The sequence below is a fragment of the Podarcis bocagei genome, assembly GCF_964188305.1.
Source record: "Podarcis bocagei genome assembly, chromosome: 1".
In the NCBI taxonomy this organism is placed as follows: domain Eukaryota; kingdom Metazoa; phylum Chordata; class Lepidosauria; order Squamata; family Lacertidae; genus Podarcis; species Podarcis bocagei.
This window is the reverse complement of record NC_138125.1, coordinates 127,776,271-127,803,790: the sequence shown is the minus strand read 5'-3', so window position 1 is coordinate 127,803,790 and position 27,520 is coordinate 127,776,271. Positions and strand designations below refer to the sequence as shown.

Sequence of the window (27,520 nt, the reverse complement as noted above, 5' to 3'; positions counted from 1 at the left end):
CATATCAAAACTAAAAGAAATACAGAACTGTCAGGCGTTTCAGACCCTCCAAGTGTCCCTATTTTCCAGGAACAGTCCTAGAATGTCCTGCTTTCCCTTAGGATGTACCTATTTTCATTAAAGAAATGTTGGAGGGTATGGAATTGTGCGACCCCTGAGTCTTGGAGATGGGTAACTATGCAACCTTTAGAGGACATGAAGGCAGCCCTGTATAGGGAAGGTTTTAACTGTTTAATTGCCTTTTTTTATATGTTGAAAGCCGCCCAGAGTGCCTGGGGCAACTCAATCGGATGGTTGAGGTATAAATAATAAAATGATGATGATGATGATGATGATGATGATGATGATGAAATAATAGGGTGTCCCTATGTGCATTGGAGAAATGTTGGAGGGTATTATGCTTTGCTTTTGCTGCCTAAGGCAAATTAAAATCCCCCCACCCCACATTAGTACACAAAAAAGTCCAGTTGAATCAGGACAAAGGCACAACTAGTCCAATAGTCTGTTCTCTCAATGACCAACCACTTGCTCCTGGCACTGAGGCCTAGTGCACTCGTGCCTTTAGTAGGGATGGGGAACCTGTTGCCCTCAGGCAGCGTCACCAGTAGTGAAGGATGATGGGAGTTGTAGTCCAGCGACAATTGGAGGCCCAGAGCTTCCCCATCTCTGCTCTTCATGTCACAGAGGAGCCAAGCAAGGCATATTTTTTTCTGATGAGAAGATGGGGGAAGTGAACTTCCACGACGACAGCCTCATATATGGCATTTGGTAGAAACATCAACTCAGATGCTTTTGACAGACTCATTCTGAATCTGTCAGGGCTCCATCCCTCCAAGATTAGGGCACATGCAAAGTAAAAAGTGCAAATCAGGGCTCCCCCCCTCCCAGCCGTAACTTCTCAGGTGGGCGCCATTGCCATTAGAAGAGAAATGGGGAGGTGTTCGTGGTGAGGTCCAGCACCTATTTTTTCTTTTAAAAAAAGAAGCACTGGTGCAAACCCTTTAACATAATCAACAAATTGTTTGATGTAAAGCTACTTCTTCTTCGGCGATCGCTTGTAGCCAAGATTGTCTTCCATAAACACGATTTTAACAGTGAGTCCGTAAGTGACTGTGAAGACCAATTCTGGATCCACACGTCCTTCCACAGTGTGGAGATAGGCTTCCGGGTGGGAATTGATAATAATAATAATAATAATAATAATAATAATAATAATAATAATATCTTTATTGTCATTGCCCCCTTCGGGAACAACAAAATTACTTGACTGCTCCATAAAAACACTAATTAAACAATACAGTATAATACAGCAAGGGAGATTAGATGACTTTCAAAGTCCGGGCTTCCCATTCAGGGCCGAGATCGCTCTGGAGAAGAAGCTGTTCTTAAGATGGCTCGTTCTTGTCTTCATCGTCCTGTATCTCCATCCCGATGGCAAGAGCTCGAAGAGACAGTGACCAGGATGCGATGGAACTTTTACTATGTCCAGTGCCTTCCTATGGCACCTTGTGGCATAAATCTGCTCTAAGGTGGAGAGTGGGCAGCCAACAATGCTCTCTGCTGCCTTAACAACCCTGCACAACCCCATCCTGTCCTGGGTAGTACAACTTCCGTACCACACACATAAGCCATAAGTGAGCACGCTCTCAATGGCACAGTGATAGAAGGCAAGCAGCAGTTTCTGCGGAAGATGGTTTTTCCTTAGTATTCTCAAAAAATACAGTCTCTGCTGCGCCTTCTTCCCTCATGTTGAGGGTTTGCCAAGTGTGTCTTCCTCTTAGCACATTTCTCACTTTCGTCCTGAGTTTGAGCGTCTTCAAAGCCCATGACACCTTTGGTAAAGGCTGTTCTCCAACTGGAGTGCTCACAGGCCAGTGTTTCCTAGCTGTCAATGCTTATACTACATTTTTAAAGATTTGCCTTGAGAGAGTCTTTAAACCTCTTTTGTTGACCACCAGCATTACACTTTCCATTTTAAGTTTGGAATAGAGTAGTTGCTTTGGAAGACGATCATCAGGCATCTGCACAACATGACGAGTCCAATGAAGTTGATGTTGAAGAATCATTGCTTCGACACTGGTGATCTTTGCTTCTTCCAGTGTACGTCAAGCCACATATAGCAGACCAGACACACGTCTTAATCGTATATTGCAGTTATTATTGTTATAAGTAATTCTGCCAGTACTTACTGGCATGGAGTACTGGTGCCTCTTTTTTCTTTTTCTTTTTTTACTGCCCCATTGTTCTGGCAGCCATAACACTACTTTCAAGATAAGGGTAAAAGTAAAGGTAAAGGGACCCATGAACATTAGGCCCAGTCGCGGACGACTCTGGGGTTGCGGCGCTCATCTTGCTTTACCAGTTAACCAGGGCTATTGACTGTTTGGCTCCGAAGCGCCCTCTCCGATTGCATGGAGCCCAGACAGCCCCATGGTTTTCCACGGATCTGAGGGCAATGAAACAATCGTTGAGACGGCTAGAGCGCCGGTGGCGGATGACCCATTCTGAAGCTGACCGGACACAGGTTAGAGCTCATTGTCAAGCCTACCAAGTGGTGGTAGCGACGGCGAAGAAGGCTTTCTTCACCGCCTCTATTGCATCTGCAGAAAACAGCAGCAGGAGACTTTTTCAGGTGGTCCGCAATTTAGCGGAACCACCTGCTACATCGGGGCCCAGTACGGGCCACATGATCTCCTGCAATGATTTTGCAGATAAAGTCGCTCAGATTCGGGAAGAGGTAGACGCCACCATGGGAGCAGGGCCGGGGTGGGAGAGTGCTAGAGTCCTGTCTAGTCAAATTGCGTGGGATCAATTACAATCTGTTACCTCCGAGGATGTGGACAGGCTGCTTGGACGAGTGAAACCAACCACCTGTCTCCTTGATCCTTGCCCATCCTAGCTTATAAAAGCTAGCCGGGAAGGGCTGGGTGATGGGCTTCGTGGGGTGGTGAATGCTTCCCTCCGTGAGGGAGCCTTCCCAGACCTGTTGAAAGAGGCGGTTATTAAACCGCTTCTTAAAAAACCATCTTTAGATGTGGCCACGATGGCCAACTATCGCCCAGTCTCAAATCTTCCATTCTTGGGCAAGGTGATTGAGCGAGTGGTTGCTGAACAACTCCAGGCACGCCTGGAAGAAGCGGACCATTTGGATCCCTTCCAGTCAGGATTCAGGCCTCATCACGGGACTGAAACTGCCTTGGTCTCACTGGTTGATGATCTCTGGCGGGCTAGGGACAAAGGTGAGAGCTGTTTCCTAGTTCTGCTGGATCTCTCAGCGGCGTTTGATACCATCGACCATAACATCCTTCTGGACCGTCTTGAGGGGCTGGGAGCTGGGGGTACTGTCATACAGTGGTTCCGCTCCTTCCTTCTGGGCCGTGTTCAGAAAGTGGTGGTGGGGGATTAGTGTTCAGACCCCTGGGCTCTCACTTGTGGGGTGCCTCAGGGTTCTGTCCTCTCCCCCATGCTTTTCAACATCTACATGCAGCCGCTGGGAGAGATCATCAGGGGGTTTGGGCTGGGTGTTCATCAGTATGCGGATGATACCCAGCTCTCTCTCTTTCAAATCAGAACCAGTGAAGGCGGTGATGGTCCTGTGTGAGTGTCTGGAGGCGGTTGGAGGATGGATGGCGGCAAACAGATTGAGATTGAATCCTGACAAGACAGAAGTACTGTTTCTGGGGGACAGGAGGCGGGCAGGTGTGGAGGATTCCCTGGTCCTGAATGGGGTAACTGTGCCCCTGAAGGACCAGGTGCGCAGCCTGGGAGTCATTTTGGACTCACAGCTGTCCATGGAGGCACAGGTTAAATCCGTGTCTAGGGCAGCTGTGTACCAGCTCGATCTGGTACGTAGGCTTAGACCCTATCTGCCCGCGGACTGTCTCGCCAGAGTGGTGCATGCTCTGGTTATCTCCCGCTTGGACTACTGCAATGCGCTCTACGTGGGGCTACCTTTGAAGGTGACCCGGAAACTACAACTAATCCAGAATGCGGCAGCCAGACTGGTGACTGGGAGCGGCCGCCGAGACCATATAACACCGGTCTTGAAAGACCTACTTTGGCTCCCAGTACGTTTCCGAGCACAATTCAAAGTGTTGGTGCTGACCTTTACAGCCCTAAACGGCCTTGGTCCATTATATCTGAAGGAGCGTCTCCACCCCCATCGTTCTACCTGGACACTGAGGTCCAGCACCGAGGGCCTTCTGGCGGTTCCCTCACTGCGAGAAGCCAAGTTACAGGGAACCAGGCAGAGGGCCTTCTCGGTAGTGGCGCCCTCCCTGTGGAACGCCCTCCCACCAGATGTCAAAGAGAACAACAACTACCAGACTTTTAGAAGACATCTGAAGGCAGCCCTGTTTAGGGAAGCTTTTAATGTTTGATGTATCACAGTATTTTAATATTCTTTTGGAAGCTGCCCAGAGTGGCTGGGGAAACCCAGCCAGATGGGCGGGGTATAAATAATAAATTATTATTATTATTATTATTATTATTATTATTATTATTATTGGCCGAGTGAGCCGGTGTACAGCTTCCAGGTCATGTGGCCTGCATGACTAAGCCACTTCTGGTGAACCAGAGCAGCGCACAGAAACGCTGTTTACCTTCCCACCAGAGTGGTACCTATTTATCTACTTGTACTCTGATGTGCGAACAACGGGAGCTCACCCTGTTGCAGAGATTTGAACCGCCAACCTTCTGAATGGCAAGCCCTAGGCTCTGTGGTTTAACCCAGTGTTTCCCAACCTTTTTTGGGCAAAGGCACACTTGTTTCATGAAAAAAAATCTCGAGGCACACCACCATTACAGCCCCGTGACGTCAGCGCGCAGCGTCACGCCGGGAGGGACATGAATTGCTAGCAAATTACATAATCACCTCCTTGAGGGCTGGCTCATCTTCTCCGAAGGCAGAACCCCATTAATTAACAGGACAGACTCACACCATAGCCAAGACGAGGGGGGAAAACCTCAGTCATGCACAGTCATGCACATGTGGGGGCTAAATGAGGACGAAGACCGGGCAGAGAGCAGGGTTCAAATCACCCCACCTGGCCAGGACAATCCCTGGGTGCTCCCTTGGGCCACTCGCCTGACCTACCTCGCAGGGCTGTTGTTGCGAGGATAACATGGGGAGAACCACGCGCGCCCCCGGGAGCTCCTTGGAGGAGAAAGCGGGCGATGAATGCAATGCACGAAATATATGAGAGGCGACCAGGTTTTGCAGGTGAGGGGCCCCCGCCAGCCTCCGCTTCCAACACCCGGCGCAACGATGCCGAAGTTTCCCCCCGGGCTCGGCTCGGGGAGCAATGCTGCTCCCCCCCGGCTCCCCTTCGCCCTCCCGGCTCTCTCTGCCGCCCACTGGGGACCCCCCTCACCTGCCAAGTCCGGAGCGCCGGTGGAAGTTGCATGCATGCATGCAGGGCGCCGCGTTGCCATTGCATTGCACTGCACTCCATGCAACGCCTGCACGCATGCATTGCCTTGCACGCCCGCCAAGGGATCTCTCCGCGGTCCGATGCGTCCCCTCCAGCGCGGATGCAGCATTGCAAAAATAACCCCCCCCCCGACGCAGCCCTACCTGGGGGGCAGCCTCCGCCTCCGCCGCTCCGCCTCCGCGGGGATCCCCGGGCTCCATCCTGCCGCCCGATCTCCGCGGGGGCGCAGGCAGGCTGCGCGGGGTCTGCGCGGAAGAGCCCCTGCCCGCCCGGCCGCCGTCGCTGCGCTCATTCCATGGCCGGGAGAAGAGCGCTTCAAACAAAGCGCCCGGCCCGCCAGGCCACGCTGGGAAACGTAGTTCGCACACCCCGCACGGGTGCGGAGCCCAAGGGCGAGGGGACTACGGATCCCGGCAGCCCCCGCGCCGGGGACGGAGGGGGAGAGGCCGGGTGCAGGGATGGAGGGACGGGTGGGCGAGCGAGTGAGTGAGTGGCAGCCGCCAAGCCTTGGCCGAGAGCCAGGAAGGGCCTCCCCGGAGGAGGAGGAGGAGGAGGGAGGCGCAGAGCGGGAGGGAGGGAGGGAACCCCAGGGGTCATCTAGTGACGGCGCCCCAATCGAAAATTTGACTTAAAAAAAAAAAATCTTTCAAATTTTTTAATTTTTCCCGCGGCACACCAGGCAACATCTCGCGGCACACTAGTGTGCCGCGGAACAGTGGTTGGGAAACACTGGTTTAACCCACAGCGCCACCCACATACCAGCCCCTAATTTTTTTAAACAAAAGAAGTACTGATTGTTATTTATTAATTGCTTTCCACATAAGTCCCAAGGCAATGTGCAAAACATTAATGGAAGACCGTGGTAATATTTTGAGCAACTTCATGGAGATTAATATTCTAAGGGAAAACCCTGTATACAAACATTCCTGTAATGCAGAGCATTTCCTGGTGTAGAAGTTGGTTTGAAAGGGAACACATGCCCCTTAGTGGTTAAATAAGATTATTACACTTAATTATAAGAGGAGTTCCAATTCTTTCCTATTAGCAAAACTTTCTGATTTTGCTTGCACTGTAATGAATATGCCTATATACTTTGATGAGTCAACGCCTATTTGAATCCCCAGTGCAAGAGATGGGTTGTGGGGGTGGGGCGGAGCCATGGCTGGCTGACACACTGAACATTATATATATATATATATATAGTTACAGTGGTGCCCCACAAGACGAATGCCTTGCAAGACGGAAAACTCGCTAGACGAAAGAGTTTTCCGTTTCGGAGGTGCTTCGCTAGACAAATTTCCTATGGGCTTGCTTCGCAAGGCGACAATGTCTTGCGAGTTCCTGCGGGTTTTTCCCCCTCCCCCCTTTTTCTAAGCCGCTAAGCCGCTTATCAGCTGATCCGATCAGCCGATAAGCCGCTAAAAGCCGCTAAAAGCCGCTAATAGCGCTAATAGCGCTAATAGCGCTAATCCACTAATCCGTCAATGGGCTTGCTTCGCAAGACGAAAAAACCGCTAGACGAAGAGAATCACAGAACGGATTCTTTTCGTCTTGCGAGGCACCACTGTATTAAAGATTTCTTAGTTTACAAAAATTGTCTCTTTTTTAAAGTTGCGTTTTCAACAGATCAGCTTCATTTGTTGTGAGGCATTAGTGCAGGCTTCCTCAACTTCTGCCCTCCAGATGTTTTTTTTAAAACTTTATTCCAAAACCGAAAAAGAATTACAAACATCAAATTCAAAATCCATATTTGTTTTGTAACATAAGCCTATTACATAATTGACCCTCCAGATGTTTTTGGCCTACAACTCCCATGATCCCTAGCTAGCAGGACCAGGGGGTCAGGGATGATGGCAATTGTAGTCGCAAAACATCTGGAAGGCCGAGGTTGAGGGAGCCTGAGCTAGAGAGTTGGAGTCCCTTCCACAGGCTCTGTGTTAGAGGTTATAAGTTTGAAACAGAAAGCAAGGGGAAGTGGAAAGCCTAGTGCAAATAAATACCAAGCAGTCGCGCGCACACAGGTTAATTGTAGTTAGCACATTCACATATGTTTCACATATGTTTAAAGTGTGTGTGTGTGGGGGGGGATTTTTGGAGGGAACTCATGCATCCAGATTAGGAAGAAAAGGGGGAAAGAGGGGGAAGGGGGAATGGCAAGTGGGGTGGGGTCAGGGGTGGCAATGCTTCTCTTCTTCTGCTTAGTGTACGTGTGGGGTTTTGTGTCAGCGTCGCTTGTGTGGGTTCTCTATGTATTCGCTTGTTGTATTTCCTTAGTGGTGGGAAACTGCAACGTTTTGTTGCAGCTTACAGACACCCCCCCAATAGAATTCTAGTTGTTTAGCTTAGGGGTGTGTTTGCTGCACTCTCTTCTAGCACGTGAGCAGTCTCTATGCCAGGCGAAATATTAACTGTGTTTTTGTTTTTCCTGGCAGGTTGTGGGGACTTCTTGTAGCCAAGTAAGATTGTCTTCCATAAACACGGTTTTAACAGTGAGTTTGTAAGTGACTGTGGAGGCCAGTTCTGGACCCACACATCCTTCCACAGTGGGGACAAAGGTTTCTGAGTGGCAGTTGATCATGGGGGGGGGGTTTGCCAAGTGTGCCTTCCTCTTAGCACGTTTCTGCCTTTTGTCCTGAGTTCGAGTGATTTCAAAGGCCTTTGGTAAAGGCTGTTCTCCAACTGGAGTGATCAGAGGCCAGTGTTTCCCAGTTGTTGGTGTTTATACTACATTTTTTTATACAGTGGTACCTTGGGTACCCACCAAGGGATGCGGGTGGCGCTGTGGGTTAAACCACAGAGCCTAGGACTTGCTGATCAGAAGGTCAGTGGTTCGAATCCCCGCAACGGGGTGAGCTCCCGTTGCTTAGTCCCTGCTCCTGCCAACCTAGCAGTTCGAAAGCACGTCAAAGTGCAAGTAGATAAATAGGTACCGCTCTGGCGGGAAGGTAAACGGCGTTTCCGTGCGCTGCTCTGGTTCGCCAGAAGAGGCTTAATCATGCTGGCCACATGACCCGTAAGCGGTACGCCGGCTCCCTCGGTCACTAAAGCGAGATGAGCGCCGCGACCCCAGAGTCGGTCACAACTGGACCTAATGATCAGGGGTCCCGTTACCTTTACCTCGAGTTACATAGGCTTCAGGTTACAGACTCCGCTAACGCAGAAATATTACCTCAGGTTAAAAACTTTGCTTCAGGATGAGAACAGAAATCGTGCTCCGTCGGCACGGCGGCAGCGGGAGGCCCCATTAGCTAAAGTGGTGCTTCAGGTTAAGAACAGTTTCAGGTTAAGAACGGACCTCCGGAACGAATTAAGTACTTAACCCGAGGTACTACTGTATTTTCCTTGAGAGAACCTCTTTTATTTTCCAATTTTTAAGTTCGGAACAGAGTCCTTGCTTTGGAAGACAACAATCCAGCGTCCGCCCAAGATGACCAGCCCAACAACTCCCATCACCCAGTCTGACCCAGAGCGCTAATGGAAGTTGGAGTCCAACTCGCGGTGGTTGTTTTTACAAAAGCAAACGCGGGGCAGCTCTTTGTCTTCGCAGAACTTTCACTGGGGGGACACGCCTCTCTCTCCCTCTGAGCCAATGGGAACTTCGGGTTCGCTGCTTCGGCGACTGGAATGTTGAGATTCCGCTCTCTCATTCGCTCGCGAAGGAAAGAAAGGGGGGAAAGCGCGGTTTGAGTCGGAGGCGTTGCTAGGCGACGGGGTTTCCCTGCTCAGCACAACATCCCCGCAGGGGAATCGAGAGCAAGGAGACGCGCGGATGAGCGGGAGGCGCCCCCGCAGCCCCCCCCAAAAACACCCACTCCCGTTGTATTCAGCGTAGGGGCAAGCAGCTGGCTACCCAGCCATGAGTAGCGAGCAGGTGAGGGATGGAAAAGTAATTTTTGTGTGATTGTTTGTGTGTTTTTTATTACAATTCAGCTTTCCCTCTTTTCCCCCAGTGCTGCTTCGCCTCCCCCCCAAAATCACATGGAAACCCCCTCTTCGAAGTGCTTCCAATGTCGATCCTGGCTAGCAGGATCACTGCTCGCGCGTGATCTCCGAGAGGCACAAAAAAGGAGGCACCGCTTGTCATTTAAAAGTTTTGTAAAACTTGGCTGCTTTTCGGTGTTTCACTTGAACTTCGCAACTAGCTTTTCTCCCCGTGCCCTGCTCACTCCCCCCAGCCAAATTCATTCCCTTCCGCTCTGAGCAAAGCACCCGGCATTACTCCGATGAAAATAGGGACATAAGGCAAAGCAGGACATTCCAGGATCAAATCAGAAATTGGGACGGCTTCTGTAAATGTGTGTGTGTGTGTGTGTGTGTGTGTGTGTGTGTGTGTTATTTGGCTGTTCTTGTTTTTTCTAAATTTTGATTGTTTATTTTGTGGTTTTGTATTTTGATTTTGTTCTGAGAACTTCTGGGTATAGGGCGGTATATAAGCTCAATAAATAAATTAAATAAATGAATCCGGGACTGGAAAATAGGGACACTTGGAGGGTCTATATTAAAGGTAAAGGACCCCTGACAGTTAAGTCCAGTCATGAACGACTCTGGGGTTGCGGCACTCATCTCGCTTTACTGGCCGAGGGAGTCAACGTTTTCTGCAGACAGTTTTTCCAGTTCATGTGGCCAGAATGAGTAATCCGCTTCTGGCAAACCAGAGCAGCACACGGAAGCACTGCTTACCTTCCCGCTGGAGCGGTACCTATTTATCTACTTGCACTGGTGTGCTTCCGAACTGCTAGGTGGGCAGGAGCAGGGACCGAACAATGAGAGCTCACCCTGTTGCGGGGATTCGAACCGCCAACCTTCCTTTTTTTAAAAAAATGATATTTATTAAAGTTTCAAAGGAAAAAAATACATAAATTAAAAAAAGAAAAAAGGACAGAAATAGGAATAAAAGAAAAATACAAAATACAGAAAAAAAGAAATATAAAAAACACTTAAAAAAACCACACACATCAATCTTTCCACCTTACATTCATTTCCTTGCTTCCCTGACCTCCTCGCACCTCCCTTTTTTGTATTCCAATTCAGTTAGTTAATTCAGCAATTTCTTTCCCTCTTTGTTTTTATCTTAATCCTTTAACTTAATATATTATAACTTTGGATTCTCACCTGTTAATAATCCATTTTTACATACACCTTTATAACATTGCTGCTTAAACCACTTAACTTCATTCTGACATCATTCTAACATTCATTAATTGAACCGCCAACCTTCTGATCAGGAAGCCCTAGGCTCTGTGGTTTGCAAGTCACTGATATTATTATTATTTAGTATTCTTATATGTGTTTTTATCTTGTATTTTTATGCTGTGAACCACCCTGAGATCTATGGATGAAGGGCAGTGTACAGCAGGCAGACCACAATATGTAGAAGGGGTGGGGTGGGCTATGCTTGGCTTGGTGCGGGGTCTTATTTATTCATTCATTCAAGTGATTTCTTACTCATCCTTCACTGTTAAGTCCCAGGACAGGTTACACGCAATCAAATCATGCAATCCAAAAGGAGTGAATAAGTTTAAATATACCAGGAAAAACAAGGAAAAGAATTCCAAGCAAAAGCAGCACAGTGTAGAGTAACCAAAACAGAAGGGGTGAGTCCCAGTACCTTAACCGTCAAAAGGCCAGGGGTAAAGAGGTGCGTTTTTGACACATGACGGACGTTGCAGGAGAATTTAGGGGCTGCTACAGAGAAGGCCCTCTTAAGCTGCCATTCCTCTAATTTCTGAGGGTGACAGAGCTACCAAGAAACTCTTGCTTGGAGGTGAAGAGAGAGTCATTAGCAATGGGTGGTGAAATGGTCAGGCAAAAATTTAAACTCTTCAGAACATGAGGCGTTTTGGTCTACAAAAGTGCAAAGAGGCTGCACTAATATTAACACGTACCCCAATCAGGCTCCTTTATATAAAAAAGCAAAAGCAGATTTTTAAAGAGTTGTTTTAAAAAGTCAGTTGTAGAACTCAGTCTTAGCCACAGATTTATTAAACTGGAGATTCCAGACTATTTATAATTCCTGGTCAATAGTCCTGTGGCTGTAATCTGTTTCAGTTGTTGTTAATGTGCGGATGAATGACAGGTAACAAATTGAAACATCTTGGGACTATGCCAGATCATGTCACCTTGAAGTAAATTGTAGACCTACTGAGATAATAACCATGCACCGTGTATACCGTACATGTTTCTCAAGGTAAGGCAGAGAGATTAGTTGGTCAGGAATTAACACCTGATGTACGCAGAAATCAAATAAGGAGAGATGATAAGAGAAATGATTTTGCACAAGACCTGTCAGTGTGGTGGACCAGTGGACAAAAATATCTGCGCATCATTGTTTTCATCAGTAGGGGGCGTTCTTTCACTAGCTTGGTTACAGAAATTTATTTAAACAAGTAAGGCTTGCCACTTACTGTTACTCTAGAATAGGAGGTTGTGTGTTTTTCCCCCTGAAGTTGATGGATCTCTCTCTCTTTTTTTTGCTATTTAGTATAAAGCAAATAGACGGCATAAGCTTTCCTTTTTTTGAAATGCCTTCCCCCGCCCTCCCTTCCTGACATTTACTTAAACATCCGTGCCGTTTGAGGAAGGAGCAGGTGGTGTAGCCATATTTGTTGAAGGAGACTTTAATATATTCATCTCATTAGCGGAAAGTTGATTGCAGGATGACATCCTCTAGGAAAACAAAAATGCAGCCCAAGCTCTTCAAAGTCAGGCATTTAAAAGGGATGTAATCCTCCTTGCAGCTGTTCATATAATCTTTAAATTAGTTTTTGAAAAATAAACTTAAGCAGACAGTTTGTATTTTTTGGGGGGTGGTGGTGGTGTTCTCACAACATCTTAAAGTGGCAGCGCTTTTTTCCCTAGAAGCATTTCCAATAAGAGAGGAAGCAGATTCTTTTGCAAAAATAAATAAATAAATAGGTAGGGCAGAGTTAGGAAACTTCGGCTCACAATTTCTTCCAAAATCATGGATTGCATAAATATAGAATACAGTGGTACCTTGGTTCTCAAACTTAATCCGTTCTGGATGTCCATTCCAAAACCAAAGCGTTCCAAAACCAAGGCACGCTTTCCCACAGAAAGTAATGCAAATATAGAATACAGTGGTACCTTGGTTCTCAAACTTAATCCGTTCTGGATGTCCATTCCAAAACCAAAGCGTTCCAAAACCAAGGCACGCTTTCCCACAGAAAGTAATGCAAAACAGACTTTTAAAAATAACCCCTAATTTACCATGAATTTTACTATCCAATGAGACCATTGATCCACAAAATGAAAGCAATAATCAATGTACTGTACTATAAAATAAATAAGACAGTATTGTAGATGATAAAAAATAAAATTATTGTTTTTTCTTACATAACTGATGATAGTCATTGTTTGGATGGGGGGCTTTTATCCAATTCCACAGTGACACAGTCAGTCAGTAGCTGAACTGGGTTCCACAAAGTCACAACAACAAATTAACCGGAAAAGCCTCAAAAACAAAAACGCAAAATAAACAGCAAAAACAAATGCGCCAAACTTAATCCATTCCAGAAGTCCCTTTGACTTCCAAAATGTTCGAAAACCAAGGCGTGGCTTCTCATTGGTGCAGTCGCTCCAGAAAGAATAGCCAAAAGCCGCATCGGATGTTTGGCTTCCAGAAAAGGTTTGGAAACCAGAACACTTTTGTTGTTTAGTCGTTTAGTCGTGTCCGACTCTTCGTGACCCCATGGACCAGAGCACGCCAGGCACTCCTGTCTTCCACTGCCTCCCGCAGTTTGGTCAAACTCATGCTGGTAGCTTCGAGAACACTGTCCCACCATCTCGTCCTCTGTCGTCCCCTTCTCCTTGTGCCCTCCATCTTTCCCAACATCAGGGTCTTTTCCAGGGAGTCTTCTCTTCTCATGAGGTGGCCAAAGTATTGGAGCCTCAGCTTCACGATCTGTCCTTCCAGTGAGCACTCAGGGCTGATTTCCTTCAGAATGGATCGGTTTGATCTTCTTGCAGTCCATGGGACTCTCAAGTGTCTCCTCCAGCACCACAACTCAAAAGCATCAATTCTTCGGCGATCAGCCTTCTTTATGGTCCAGCTCTCACTTCCATACATCACTACTGGGAAAACCATGGCTTTAACTATACGGACCTTTGTTGGCAGAACACTTACTTCTGGGTTTTCGGCATTTGGGAACCAAGGCGTTTGAGAACCAAGGTACCACTGTATAGAATAGGTTATACCTTGAGGGAACAAAGCTGTTGGAAGCTGGATGCTCTTTCCAATAATGCATTTGGTATTTCTATAACAATTTTCTGCTCCAGTCCAGTGATGCTGCTCTGGTGCCTGCAAACATCACCCCACGGTGTAAATATTTAGCAGGTAAAGCTTTATATATATATATAGCTATGGAGATTAAATGATGTGAAAATTTCAGAGGCTTAATTTCTGTGGGTGGTATCCAGCTAAAGTATTCTGCCAGTGCAAGGCTGCACAGTGCAATGGAATTCTGTTCCACTGAACTGAATGGGAAAACCAGTTCACATCAGGCATGCATCCCTGTGCATTGTGGTGGTGGCAGCTTTGGGTATGTGTTGCATTGTTTTTGAAATGCACCCATTACACCATTTTGGAAATGTTCCTCTTTGATCCCAGGAGATGTGTCTGTGAAACAGTTTGAGAGATAATGGTTTGATTTGGTGACTGGGTCGTCTTTCAGTTGGTTAGCTCAAAATCCAGAGAAAGGTGAATTTGTAGCTCCTAACAATCAGGGAATAAAGGATCCCTGGTCCAGTCAAAGGCGACTATGGGGTTGCGGCGCTCATCTTGCTTTCAGGATGAGGGAGCCGGCGTTTGTCCACAGACAGGTTTCTGGGTCATGTGGCCAGCATGACTAAACCGCTTCTGGTGCAACAAAACACCATGATGAGTGCCATAGCGCATGGGAACGCCGTTTACCTTCCCGCTGCAGTGGTACCTATTTATCTACTTGCACTGGCGTGCTTTTGAACTGCTAGGTTGGCAGGAGCTGGGGCAAAGAAGAAGGAGGAGGAGGAGGTTTGGATTTGATATCCCGCTTTATCACTACCCTAAGGAGTCTCAAGGGACACGGGTGGCGCTGTGTGTTAAACCACAGAGCCTAGGACTTGCCAATCAGAAGGTCGGTGGTTCGAATCCCCGTGACGGGGTGAGCTCCCGTTGCTCTGTCCCTGCTCCTGCCAACCTAGCAGTTCGAAAGCATGTCAAAGTGTAAGTAGATAAATAGGCGGGAAGGTAAACGGCGTTTCCATGCACTGCCCTGGTTCACCAGAAGCGGCTTAGTCATGCTGGCCACATGACCCGGAAGCTGTACGCCGGCTCCCTCGGCCAATAAAGCGAGATGAGCGCCGCAACCCCAGAGTGGGTCAGTAGTTTAGACACAGTGCCACCTGGGTCCTGGGAGTACTCAGGAGTGAGCCGTTGCCTCTTAGACTGTGGGGCATTTTCAGTGGAGCGAAATGGATGCAGCCGCAGTTCTTGTGCAAGCTCATTCGTTTTAGTGAAACTGATGCAGCAGCAGCACTTCCATCCTTCATTTGAATGTGTTTCTTTCAAATGCTCTGCTAACGTTAATGGGAGAAATATATACTGGTGTGCGTGTAGCTGTTGAATGCTGAGAAAAAAAGATGACAGTGTACTGCAATAAACGAGCAAGAGCCTAAGCTTAGGCGTGTTTATTCGGGATCAAGCCCTGCAGTCCTGTACAGGGCTTGCTCCTTGTAAATGCGATTAGGACTGCAGCTGTAAAAACGTTTTTAAAGTTTCATATTAAAAGTATACATGTCTTATTTTGCCTACTGTTTTCACTACCTTGCAGCCCAAGCCACCCAACAAAGGGAAATTGGAGAAGCCTATAGCAAAATTCTTACCACTGGTGGATAAGGTAATTTTTGCTTTGCTAAACATTTTTAAGCATGCCTTTGGAGAGAAAATTCTGGTGAATAGCAAATGCGTACAAGCATATATCTTGAATAGTTTCTCCGTTTATTGCATTTATACCCTCCCCTTCTCCCAAGGAGCTCAAGGCAGTATACATAGCCCCCTTCCCTTTTATCTTTACAGCATCCCTGTGAGGTAGGCTAGTCTGAGAAAGATGCTGGCAGGCCCAAATTCTCCCAGTGAGCTTTATGAATGCCCTGATTCTGCTGAAGGTTGTGGCAGTGCCTTTGATCCAGATACAGCCATGAGCAGCAAAACTCATGCGTCCCCGTAGTGAAATACATGGCATAACCACTCATAATGGTTTCAGCTTTCATTTCCATTGAAAGATAGCAAGGTACCATTCACATCTATTAGAAAGGAAGTTCAGGGGCTGCAACTGCCTTGCTTCTGTGCGTATGGCTGTCTGTGCATGGATCACCACTCACGTAGTAGATCTGTGAGTAGTGGCACCGAGTGCTGCCTTTGTCTACACAAGGCAGATATTTGCATCTGCTGGAATTGTCCCTTCCCTGGGCAGCAACATCAAATACAGGGTCGTAGTTGCTGGACAGCAATTTCAGGAGTACAGATCCCTTACTGTAACCATAAACTGATTCCTAGATCGGGAAAGAGATCCACACATCCAGCAAGAGAGATCTGTGCATCCTTTCCTGTATTGTTTGACAAGGCAAGTGCATATCTGAAAGCACACCCCTGTCCAAAATGCAGTGGTCATCCAGACAATTGAATTAGTTGCATGTTTGCAAATCTGATTTGCAAATTTTTATTTTTCATTTGCCTGCTTATCGTTGAATTAATTTCTTTGAAATGGCTTACAAATGGCATTAAGGACGGTCAGGATATAGTTGCTGGCATCTTTCTACAAATGAGAAATTAAATGTTTCAGATAAACTGTAAGCCGATATGGCATCAGAATCCCCCTTCGTTCCACCTGCGGGGAGAGGAAGAGGCGCATGTTCCAGAGGAGTTTATGATAAGAAACGAGGTGACACCTGGTAAGCCTAAAGCTGGATGCTTGTGTACAGATGAAAATGGTTATATCACTAGGCATGCATTGTTTTCTGCCCATTGTAATAACCTGGAAGATATGTGGGTGTTCTATCGATCATTTACTGGATTGTATTTTTGCATTTCTCTTTTAGTTTATGGCCAAAATGAAGACTGAATCAACCTCAGTGTAAACCCTGCTAGCTTGTGAAATGACTGCATGTAGGGCACACTTGATATATGCACACGATATATGAACCAGCTGTCAGGCTTCAGGGAATTGACTTCCTCCCCACCTGGCAGTAGATAAGCAGAACAAAGGAAAAAGAGTCTTCTTACTAGTTGTTGTTGTTGTTTAGCTGTTTAGTCGTGTCCGACTCTTCGTGACCCCATGCACCAGAGCACGCCAGGCACGCCTGTTAGAAACTTTAATAATCACAGTGAGGGAACAAAGAACACATCTCCCAGAAATGGCGGTGCTCTCAGTTAAGGATTACACCCTCTTCCATCCCTATTAATCCACGTCCCCCCTACGTCTTGTAATCTGAGCTTGTCCCCTCTGTGCTTTCTGTTCTGACACTTTCTGAGCTCTTCTTGACCTTGGGGAGAGCAGAGGAATGCTGTCCAGAGATTGTGAATCTGTTAACTCTCTCTCTCCCAGTGTTTCTTCTCCCAGCTGTTCCCCATCCGGTATTTCCCAGCTTCTGCCTTCTGAACTATATCCCTCTGCAAACCACTGTTCCAAATCTATACTGTCCTCCTGCTCCTGGGAAGATTCAGGATCAGGATCAGGGGGAGGGGGTGGCTCCCACCATTCTTCCTCAGTGCAGCCCTCCTCAGCACGGTCCCTGACACTATCTCAACATAAGTTGATATCTTTTCCAGCAAAAGGTAGCTCAATTAATGAATTAAAACACACTGCACAGGTAAGGGCTTCTTTCCTCAGATGCATCCATCCCTTGTGACTGGCTGTGGCATATCAACCGACCTAGTATAAAGGTATTGTATTTGAAGTACAACGAGGTGATTAGAAAGGGTTGTCTGTGGTGATAGGTTTGTGATGGCCCAATCCTGCATTTCGGTGGTTACTCGGAGCTACAGCCACCAGGGAATGAAAATACATGTGTGAACCAGCCTTAATATAAAGGTAAAATGTGAAGGGACCCCTGGCATTAGGTCCAGTTGCGGACGACTCTGGGGTTGCAGTGCTCATCTCGCTTTATTGGCCGAGGGAGCCGGCGTACAGCTTCCGGGTCATGTGGCCAGCATGACTAAGCCGCTTCTGGTGAACCAAAGCAGCGCACGGAAACACTGTTTACCTACCCACTGGAGTGGTACCTATTTATCTACTTGCACTTGACATGCTTTCGAACTGCTAGGTTGGCAGGAGCAGGGACCGAGCAACGGGAGCTTCCCCCCCGTCATGGGGATTCGAACCACCGACCTTCTGATCGGCAAGAGGCTCTTAACTCTCTTTTGGGAGAGGCAGGAGCTGATTCTGCAGAGCTTTGGTGTCACACGCTGGGTAGCTCAGTTGGTTAGAGCGTGGTGCTGATAACGCCAAGGTTGCAGGTTCGATCCCTGCTTGGGACAGCTGCATATTGCAGGGGGTTGGATCAGATGATCCCTTCCTAGCTAAGAAAGGGAGGTGCTTCTTGTATCATAGGATCATATAGTTGGAAGGGACCACGAGGGCCATCTAGTTCCGCAATGCAGGAATCTTTTGCCCAACACAGGACTTGAACCCACAGCCCTGAGATTAAGAGTCTCATTCCCTACAGACTGAGCTATCCCTTCCAACTCCACAATTCTATGTGGATTTGAGCTGGTACCACACAATATCTTCCTTTCCTCCCCTAGGAGAATATCTGGCTCAGAGGGCGCAGAAGCGAAAAGCACAGGAACCTCCCCCAGCCAGTGATTTGGGTGCCGGACCGTCGACTTCTAAAGCTAAACCTGGTGGCAAAAAGGACCGGGAAAATTTCAGAAGTGCTCTTGTTAACATCATCATGTGAGCTTCTGTGTAATCTTTTTTTTTTTAGAAAAGTTCTTTCCTCTTTTCGAATGTGCAAATGTACATTTATTTATTTATTTTTTTAAAAAGGATGACCACCAAAAGAAAAACGGTCAGTTTGGAGAAAGTCAGAAAAAACAGACCTTCCTGCCCAGCAGCAGCAGGCTAAGCAAATCCCCTTGCTTCTGACTTAACTGAGATCAGGACTACCGTATTTTTCGCTCTATAACACGCACCTGACCATAACACGCACGTAGTTTTTAGAGGAGGAAAAGAAGAAAAAAGATATTCTAAACGAAACAGTGGATGTATGATTTTTGTGGTTCATGCTGTGGCCACAGACATGTGATCTGACAGTGAGTTTGGGGTAGCCCAATGCAAAAATCCTGAGGATCCATGTGGATCCATGCTTTGTAACCACGTTTTTGCACCACTGCGGCCCCAGGCAACAGTGGGTGCGTGATTTTTTGGGTGCAAGCTGTAGCCATGGACATGCTATGTGATCTGATGGTGAATTTGGGGTGACCCAGTGCAAAAATCCTGAGGATCTATGTGGATCCGTGCTTTGTAACCAGGCTCTCTGTCCCTCTCTTCTCCCCACTCAGTGGCTCTTCTCCCGCTTTGCTGTTTCAAAGCGAGCCACGGAGGAGGGAAGGAAGGGGAACCATGGATCCTCTGCTCACGACTGCAGCAGATCCCCCCCCGCCACCCGTAGGCATTCCCTCCATAACACGCACAGACATTTCCCCTTACTTTCTAGGAGGAAAAAAGTGAGTGTTATGGAGCAAAAAATACGGTAATTTGCCAACCGGAGTTTGAAAACCATTGTGATCGAATTGTCGTGTTTGTTTTCGTTAGGCAGCCGGACCTTACTGAGGAGCAGCAGCTTTCCATAGAAGAAGCAAAACCTGGGGCAACAGAGGGCATAGAAAAAGACATTTTGGTAAACAAGACAATGACTCTTTGATTTGAGTGTTTATCAAGGGGAGGAGAAGCAGGATTGAGGACATTAGGACAGCAGCAGTGATGCTGGGGGCCAGAGAGGCAGTGGTGCTCTCTCATCAATGTTGCTGCTCCCAGCTGTGGCAGGGATGGGGCAGGGCAAGGTGGTAATAGGCTCATGTGAACGGCGTCCACTCATACACTGCTGATGATCCTCCTTGGGGGGTTTCAGTGACTTCAGAAGGGAAATAAGGAGCCTGTGGCCCCTCCATGTTGGCTTGTGGATGGGAAAACTCCCACTGTTCCAAACTTTCAGCCATGCTGGCTGGGGCTGCTGGTGTTTTTTTTGTTTTTTTTATATTCTTTATTGAATACACAAAATTACAAGTGCACAGAGTAAGGTAAAAGGTAAAGGTAGAGGAACCCTGGACCGTAAAGTCCAGTCAAAGCGGACTGTAGGGTTGCGGCGCTCATCTCGCTTTCAGGATGAGGGAGCCGGCGTTTGTCCACAAACAGCTTTCCGGGTCATGTGGCCAGAATGACTAAACCACTATTGGTGCAACGGGACACTGTGACAAGTGCCAGAGTGCACGGAAATGCCGTTTACCGTCCCACCACAGCGGGAAGACACAAAAAGAGTGGGATAGGACTCAAAAAGAAGGAAGAAGAAATGGTGCCCGTGTAGAAAACTAAACAGAACAACAACAACAAAAAGATATTGTGTACTTTACACAAAAGGGGGGAAAATTTTATTGTAGTTAACCAAACCTTAACCTAATATGGTATGTATAAAAATTAATTTCAAATGTTGTTAAATTTGTCCATGGCAAGTCTACATTTGTGCACAACTTGTTCATGTGCAGTGAGTTTGTACGTATTGTCAATCCAATCATTAAAGGGAGTTGTTATTCTTCCAGTTAATCAATACCAGTCTTTTTGCTGTAGTCCAGAGAGTCCATTCATATTGTCCCTTTGTTAGATTCCATGTGTTGGATGTATAATTAAATTAATGCAAATTTAAGATTGTTCCATACAGTCTTGTAGATCGTCTCTCTTTCCTTCTCCTCAAAAATATTCAGTGTAGGATGTTGTACAAACATATATTTTAGGGGAGCATTATCCCTGTCACATCTCCAGCAGCTAGAGCAGGCTTCCTCAACCTCGGCCCTCCAGATGTTTTTGGCCTACAACTCCCATGATCCCTAGCTAGCAGGACCAGGGGGTCAGGGATGATGGCAATTGTAGTTGCAAAACATCTGGAAGGCTGAGATTGAGGAAGCCTGAGCTAGAGAGTTGGAGTCCCTTCCACAGGCTCTGTGTTAGAGGTTATAAGTTTGAAACAGAAAGCAAGGGGAAGTGGAAAGCCTAGTGCAAATAAATACCAAGCAGTCGTGTGCACACAAGTTAATTGTAGTTAGCACATTCACATATGTTTCACATATGTTTAAAATGTGTGTGTGGGATTTTGGGAGGGAACTCGTGCATCCATCAATGCCAGAAATAGCTTTGCTTTTTCATAGCATGTTCTGGTCTGAATCTCCTGTGATGTTCTGATTTTGCAGAAATACTACTATTACATTCGCCACGGGATAGATACGGAACATGTGGCCCCAATGGAGGACTCCTGGCTGGAGCATGTCTTGGCACTCGTGCCACAACATTTGAAAGTGCTCAGCGAAAGTATCTATGCCCTCTCCGATGAAATGAGAGAGGACTATCTTCTCAGTGTGAAGAAAGCGATAGGTAATGTCAAATGTGATATTTGCTGGAGAAGGTCAGTCTTGAGTACTGTTTCAGCATAGGTGCATTTTTAGCCCATATGTTGTCCATACTGTGCTCTAGGAGGAGCCTAGAGGTTTACTGGGAAATATACCAGAACTTTCTTAATGAAAAGATTACCAATGATGGACAAATGTCCCTGAAGCAGTTTGCCACCACTTCCTGTCCAAAATGCAGAAGACAGTGAGATGATGATATTATATTATTATTATTATTATTATTATTATTATTATTATTATTATTATTATTATTATTATTATTATTATTATTTCTACCCCACACACCTGGCTGCGTTTCCCCAGCCATTCTGGGCAGCTTATGCTATTAGATCCTAATGGTGAGGCCCTACAGGCCTGGCTGTGGTCAAGGAGAAACTGTTTCTAGAGCAACATCTTTGAGGAGGTAACCCTGCAGACAGCAGAGGATTCTGGGAACATGGGGAGGAACTCAGCATCACACCATTACAGTACACTGGTACCTCAAGTTACATACGCTTCAGGTTACAGACACTTCAGGTTAGAGACTCCGCTAACCCAGAAATAGTACCTCGGGTTAAGAACTTTGCTTCAGGATGAGAACAGAAATCATGCTCCAGTGGCGTGTTGGCAGTGGGAGGCCCCATTAGCTAAAGTGGTGCTTCAGGTTAAGAACAGTTTCAGGTTAAGAACGGACCTCCGGAACGAATTAAGTACGTAACCAGGGGTACCACTGTAATGCAAGCATTTTGGCTTGCTGGGTGGAACAGTCCCCACCTCCTCCTGCTGTGCACTGTTCTGGGATTCTCCTAAACCTCCCGGAGCCAATTTTGGGTACACATGGTGGGAGGGGGGAGAGGGTGCAAAACCCCATTTTGCAAGTGATGTGGCTCAGTTGCACCCTGCCCACGGTGTTCTAAGTGCTCTTTGTTCTAAGGAGCACATCCTGGTGTAGGGGACTTCGGAATACAAACCAGAAATGAAAAGACCAGGCAGCAATATTTTTAAGAAAAAGTTTTTATATTCAATTTGGTTTTTGTCAGACAAAAAGCAAATGGGTGCATTTAGGAAGAAATGAAAATGCCCCCTGAACCCCAGATGCAGACAGTTTTTATACTCTCAGGCAAAGCAACAGTTCAGCCCCTTGGCATTCCCCTTAGCCAATGACTAACAGCTTCCTATGGTTTATAATGCATATTCATTAAAGCTCTACCAATGAGAATTGGTGGTGGCCTTGTTCGGTTCCAAGCTGCCTTATCCACTAGATGGTGCTGATGGCTTATTATTGAAAGAAACTACCTGACCTATTTACTAATTCCGATAAACAACCTCCTGACCCACACCTGCTTCTTGGAAATGTACCGAAGCGAGTCTGTGGTTTAACAGTTTCTAATTCGGACTCGCAACTGGAGTCTTGTGGTTGGCACATATCCTGTTGTTTGCTTTCTTCAGGGGTTGTTTCTCAGAAATCGCTCAACACTAGCAAAATACCCTAACCACAAACTTGCAAACTTGTTGCATCTGCAGAATATCCTAACGGCAGTAGAAAGAGACTTAGTTTTTAGCTTTTAGGTTTTAGCTCTATAAAATGACCTTTAGCTTGCTCTATAGAATGGCTTTAGCCTGGCTCTCACAATATTCCGAGGTAGGCCCCTGGCCTTCACTCCTTCACTGGGTAGGATTCTGTTTTGTACTCTTCCAGTCGTTCTGCCTGTGCAAGATGGAAAGATCCTGCCCCTTGCCATGTTTTTGAGGGTCTCCCGGTCATCCCCCAGAGCCAATTTGGGCCGGCATTGGGGGAAGGAGAAAAGGGCTTCTGCTGATGGGGTTTGTTAGGCGAACACTGCCCTCTGTTTACAGGGGGAGGTTGCCAGGCCTGTTGAGCCCCAACACAACCCCATCAGCAGCACAGAGAAAGTTTGAAAGCCTCCGTGTTGTTACTGTTTGCTGCCTTTATTTGTCACTTACGCCGTAAAATGACTCAAAGCAACTCGCTGTTGTAAAAGCGTACACGATTTAAATTTTTTAAACGCTATTGGAAAAATATAAAAAACATTATTGGCTGGTTTTGACCTTCAAAGCCCTTCACGGCCCTAGGACCCTCGTACCTATGGGACCGCCTCTCCCGGTATGCCCCACGGAGAGCCTCAAGGTCCATAAATAGCAACACCCTAGTGGTCCCAGGCCCTAAGGAAGTTAGATTAGCTTCAACCAGAGCCAGGGCCTTTTCAACACTGGCTCCGACCTGGTGGAACGCTCTGCCTCATGAGACCAGGGCCCTGCAGGATCTGATTTCTTTCCGCAGGGCCTGTAAGACAGAGTTCTTCCGCCTGGCCTTTGGCTTGGAGCCAACTTGATTCCCTCCCCCTCTTTCTTTTTTCTTTTTCCTTTCTCCTGTGATGAGGCTGCATTTTAATACTTTAATGTTTCAATATTTTAATGTTGTATTTTAATCTTGTGTTTAAGTTGTATTCATTCAACTTGTTTTTATTATTGGTTGTTAGCCGCTCTGAGCCCGGCCTTGGTGGGAAGGGCGGGGTATAAATAAAAATTATTATTATTATTATTATTATTATTATTATTATTATTATTATTATTATTAAAAGGGCTCATCCCAGTATCGTAGAAAAGGACAAGTCTTATTCCACCCTACTAAAAGATGAACACCAATGCAGACTAGGGTACCACCATCCCATAATAGGACTCAAATTAAGAGCCAAATGCTTGGGTAAAAGTCTTTGCCTGGTGCCTAAAAGTCGATAATGATGTTGCTGGGTTCGTCTCCCTGGAGTGAGCGTTCCACCGTAGGGGAGCCACTTCTGTTGCAGAATGCTATCTGTAAATGAGTGATGCTTGGAAACTCTGGCCCTTTAGGTGTTGCTGGGCTGTAGCTCCCATCATCACCCCTGACCATTGGCTATGCTTTCTGGGGCTGATGGAATCCACCAACATCTGAAAGTCCGCAGGTTCTCCATCTCTGCCGTAAGCAGAATAGCGTGTGCCACTGTTCATTCCCAATGCATTGTTGCTGGATAAATTGTTCTGGAAAGCACACATAAATTCTGTCCGAAAGGTTTAAACAAACAGGATTCCTCTTGGAAAAGCTTTCCATCCATTCTGGGCATAGAAGCCTGGTCTCCATAGTTCTTCTTTGGCCGTAGTCCTAAACACACTTATTACGATGTAAGCCTCACTAAACACTATGAGACTTATTTCTAAGTAAACATGCATAAGAATGCACTGTGAGGGTTTTTATTTCCCAGCTGCTTTTAATTTTCTGCTGGTTCAGCCTTTTTATGTACACTTATTTTGTTTTGTTTTGCAAAGCATTCTTAAATCAAATGACTTTGATCCACGTTGCCTTCGGTTACTCCTGCATAACACCCTTGAAGTCTTTTAGAAATAATTGGTTTGGCTTCTTTGTCACAGTCCTTCCCCTGTTTTGCTGAGATTATTTGTGTTCTGCTCTGTTTTTCATGTCTCCTTTTAGTTGACTTTGTTTTGAGAGACCCCAGAGAAAAGGAGGAAGACAAGAAGCAAGTTCTTCCACCTCATCGTGAAGAGTAAGGAAACGCTACTTCAAAACTTTTGCCTAGAAACTGTAACAGGCAAAATGTCTGAAGCTGCCTTAGAATGCAGTTCCTGTGCAATCTTAACCTGGGAGTAATTCACATTTCCCCACAATGGTTCTACTTCTATGCATGGGGTTGTGCTCTTTAAATGAGTCAGACCCCATTGGTGCAGTGATTATATCTATCCTTCTTGGCAAGAACTCTCCAAGGTTTCAGACAGGTCATTCCTACCTTCTAGCTGGAGATACCAGGGCATAGCTGTCAACTTACAGATTTGAAAATAAGGGGCCAGCAGCCTCGAAAATAAGGGATCAGCAGGGATTTTCCGGGCACAGGTATGTTCAGCTTCTGAGCCCCTCTAAGCCAAAGGCAGAAAGCCCAGCCAGCAGCCAAACAAAGCCTCAAGCGGTGGTTCCCACAGCGCAGCAACCCGGCAAAGGGGATGCAGCAAGGAAAACCACCGTCATTTTTCCGTTGGGAAGCGCTGTGCAAAGGCGAGTCCCCAGGCAACGCGGCCGATTTGATCGGCACAAGGCATGCAAGCTCCACCGCCCAGTCGTTCTTAGACTCCTTATTGGGTGAGCAATGCAGCCAAGCAACACAGTTGGAGCCTCCCTGGCCGGCAGGGAGGGAGTGAGACGGGCTGCTTCCTTTGAAACCCAGGAAATTTAAAGGATAGCATCAATAAGGGACAGCAGCGGGACACGGCACTGGGATAAGGGAGTTTCCCGCCAAATAAGGGACGGTTGACAGCTATGTACCAGGGGTTGGGCAAAAGATGTGCTCTAACACCCCAATGAACAGAGGGCTCCCCCCTACCCTATATGGAAATGCAGAATGCTCTGCTTCCTGGTTTCTAGCTGTTGTGCAATGCGTTTAGGTAGAGCTTCAGCCCGTAAAAAGGTAAACGTAAAAGAATGATGCAAAAGATGGGGTTAGACCAGATGTTTGTCTAACAGTAGCAGTGCCTGAAGTGCAAACCTTTGTAATGAATGAAATGCAGGATTCCACCACGGGCGTAGTCAGGATTTTTGTTTTGGCAAGCTTTTGTTAGGGGGGCAGAATCTCAGATTTGTATTGATTTAGGAGGACAGCTGACCTCCTGCCCCCCCTGGCTACGCCAATGGATTCCACACTCTGAGTAGGTCTTAGAATGTGCAACAAGAGTCCAGTTGAGCATGTGGATTTCTGTAGTGGAGCTGTTGCGATTCCTAGCTGAGTTACATATTGACCCCTGCTCCTGTCGCAGATTTTGTTTAGTCCATGGGTTAATTTGTAGTTGACCTTTCTACTGACTTTTCTGCGACACATTGCTCCTTCTTTGCCATCAACTTTATGGATCTCATGATCACCCTAGTTCATACATTTGTAAGCAATGAAGAACTTTATGTGCCTTTTAAACAAAATAAAATATTGTGGTGTTCTCCTCTTTCTGCCCTGCACTGAGCATGCTGCACATTAAGTTTTAATGTTTTTCAGATCTGGGGACACAAAACTGTATTTTTTTTAAAAATGTAAATGCTGTTGCAGTGTCACTAAACGTCAGAGCAGAACATGGCAAAAAACCAATAATAATAATAATAATAATAATAATAATAATAATAATAATAATAATAATAATAATAATAATATATTATTTATACCCTGCCCATCTGGCTGGGTTTCCCCAGCCACTCTGGGCGGCTACCTACAGCCTTATTGGACACCAAACACAAAGTCACTGTTTTACTGTTATGTAAACCTGTAGAAAACAATAATATAGCTCTTATTATACAACTTTCTATTGAAATGATTATGCGACACGATTGATGTTGGCTTACAAATGCCTGCAAATGAAGCATTGTGCTATTATTACAAGAGAAGCCCTAAAGCCATTGACCACAAAAAACAACCCCCCCTTATTTAGTGCTAAGTACTGAATAAGAGTTGCTGCCACAAAATAAGACAGACTTATGAGAAACACATTTTGCAAGCTAAAGCATGGGTGCTGCAAGCTGTCAGGTTAATGCATAAGAAAAAGTACAACGGCACTTTCATTATGCTTCGTGTGTGAAGTGGATGGTCTGGCTGTGTAAACAGCACCAGGATTTCTTGCGAAGAAGGTACAAACATAGGCACACCCAGGAAGTGATGCTTTCAGGGCCCAATGGCGTCCAATACCTCTACTGTCCTTGCCAAATCAGCTCTCTCACAGGTAGCCTAGACATGTGGAACAGACCTAATAGATGCTCCATCAGGAGGAACAGGTGGGCATCTGCCCTTTGGAGTGTAGTAGGACCAGCATTAGTGGCCAGGACATCTGGAACAGCTGGGGAAGAGGACATGCTTTTGCTAATTCTGCCCAGCATGCTCCTTTGCCAGGGACTCCTTGGATGAAGTTGAGGGTTGTGATGCGAACAGCTAGACTACTGAAAAAAATAATAATAATAACCTATCCCCAAGACTCCTAACTACACTAGTGGCCAAAATTGTGGAAACCTTTTGGAAAAGGTTTGATAACACCTGATTGTCTCTCTAAATGCTCCAGCTCATTGGCTACATTCAAATGAAGGAAAGCTACGGCATATCCTGAAAGTTGTGCTTCCTTTTTCTGGTTATTTGCCTATAACTTTTGATGGGATATAGATAATTGAACAAACTTTGCTGCATTACATTCTTCATTAAATTATCTTTCCATTGATATATAATGTTATGGCATTGCTCCAAAATAAAGCAGTGTTATGAGCCACCAAACTTCAGAAATACATTTCCCCCCAAAAGGTTTCCACAATTTTGGCCTACCTGGTGTAGGTAAACCAGGTGGCTGTGGTTCCTTGGAGGACAGCAATACCACAAGGTGCAAGGGTTAGGCTTAACTAGCTTCCTTC

At 46.3% G+C, this 27,520-nt stretch overlaps 1 protein-coding gene across 1 annotated transcript in view; it reads left to right on the top strand.

Moving 5' to 3' along the window:
- Positions 1–9,164: 9,164 nt before the first annotated feature.
- The window catches only part of DNAH7 (dynein axonemal heavy chain 7), a 160,739-nt gene continuing 142,383 nt past the window's right edge, over positions 9,165–27,520 (top strand). The window contains exons 1-7 of the mRNA XM_081189234.1: positions 9,165–9,303; positions 15,260–15,325; positions 16,271–16,379; positions 18,232–18,382; positions 19,244–19,328; positions 20,890–21,070; positions 24,572–24,644. Coding sequence (XP_081045360.1) covers positions 9,289–9,303; positions 15,260–15,325; positions 16,271–16,379; positions 18,232–18,382; positions 19,244–19,328; positions 20,890–21,070; positions 24,572–24,644 — 680 coding nt within the window. The 5' untranslated portion in view covers positions 9,165–9,288. The remainder of the gene's footprint in view (positions 9,304–15,259; positions 15,326–16,270; positions 16,380–18,231; positions 18,383–19,243; positions 19,329–20,889; positions 21,071–24,571; positions 24,645–27,520) is intronic.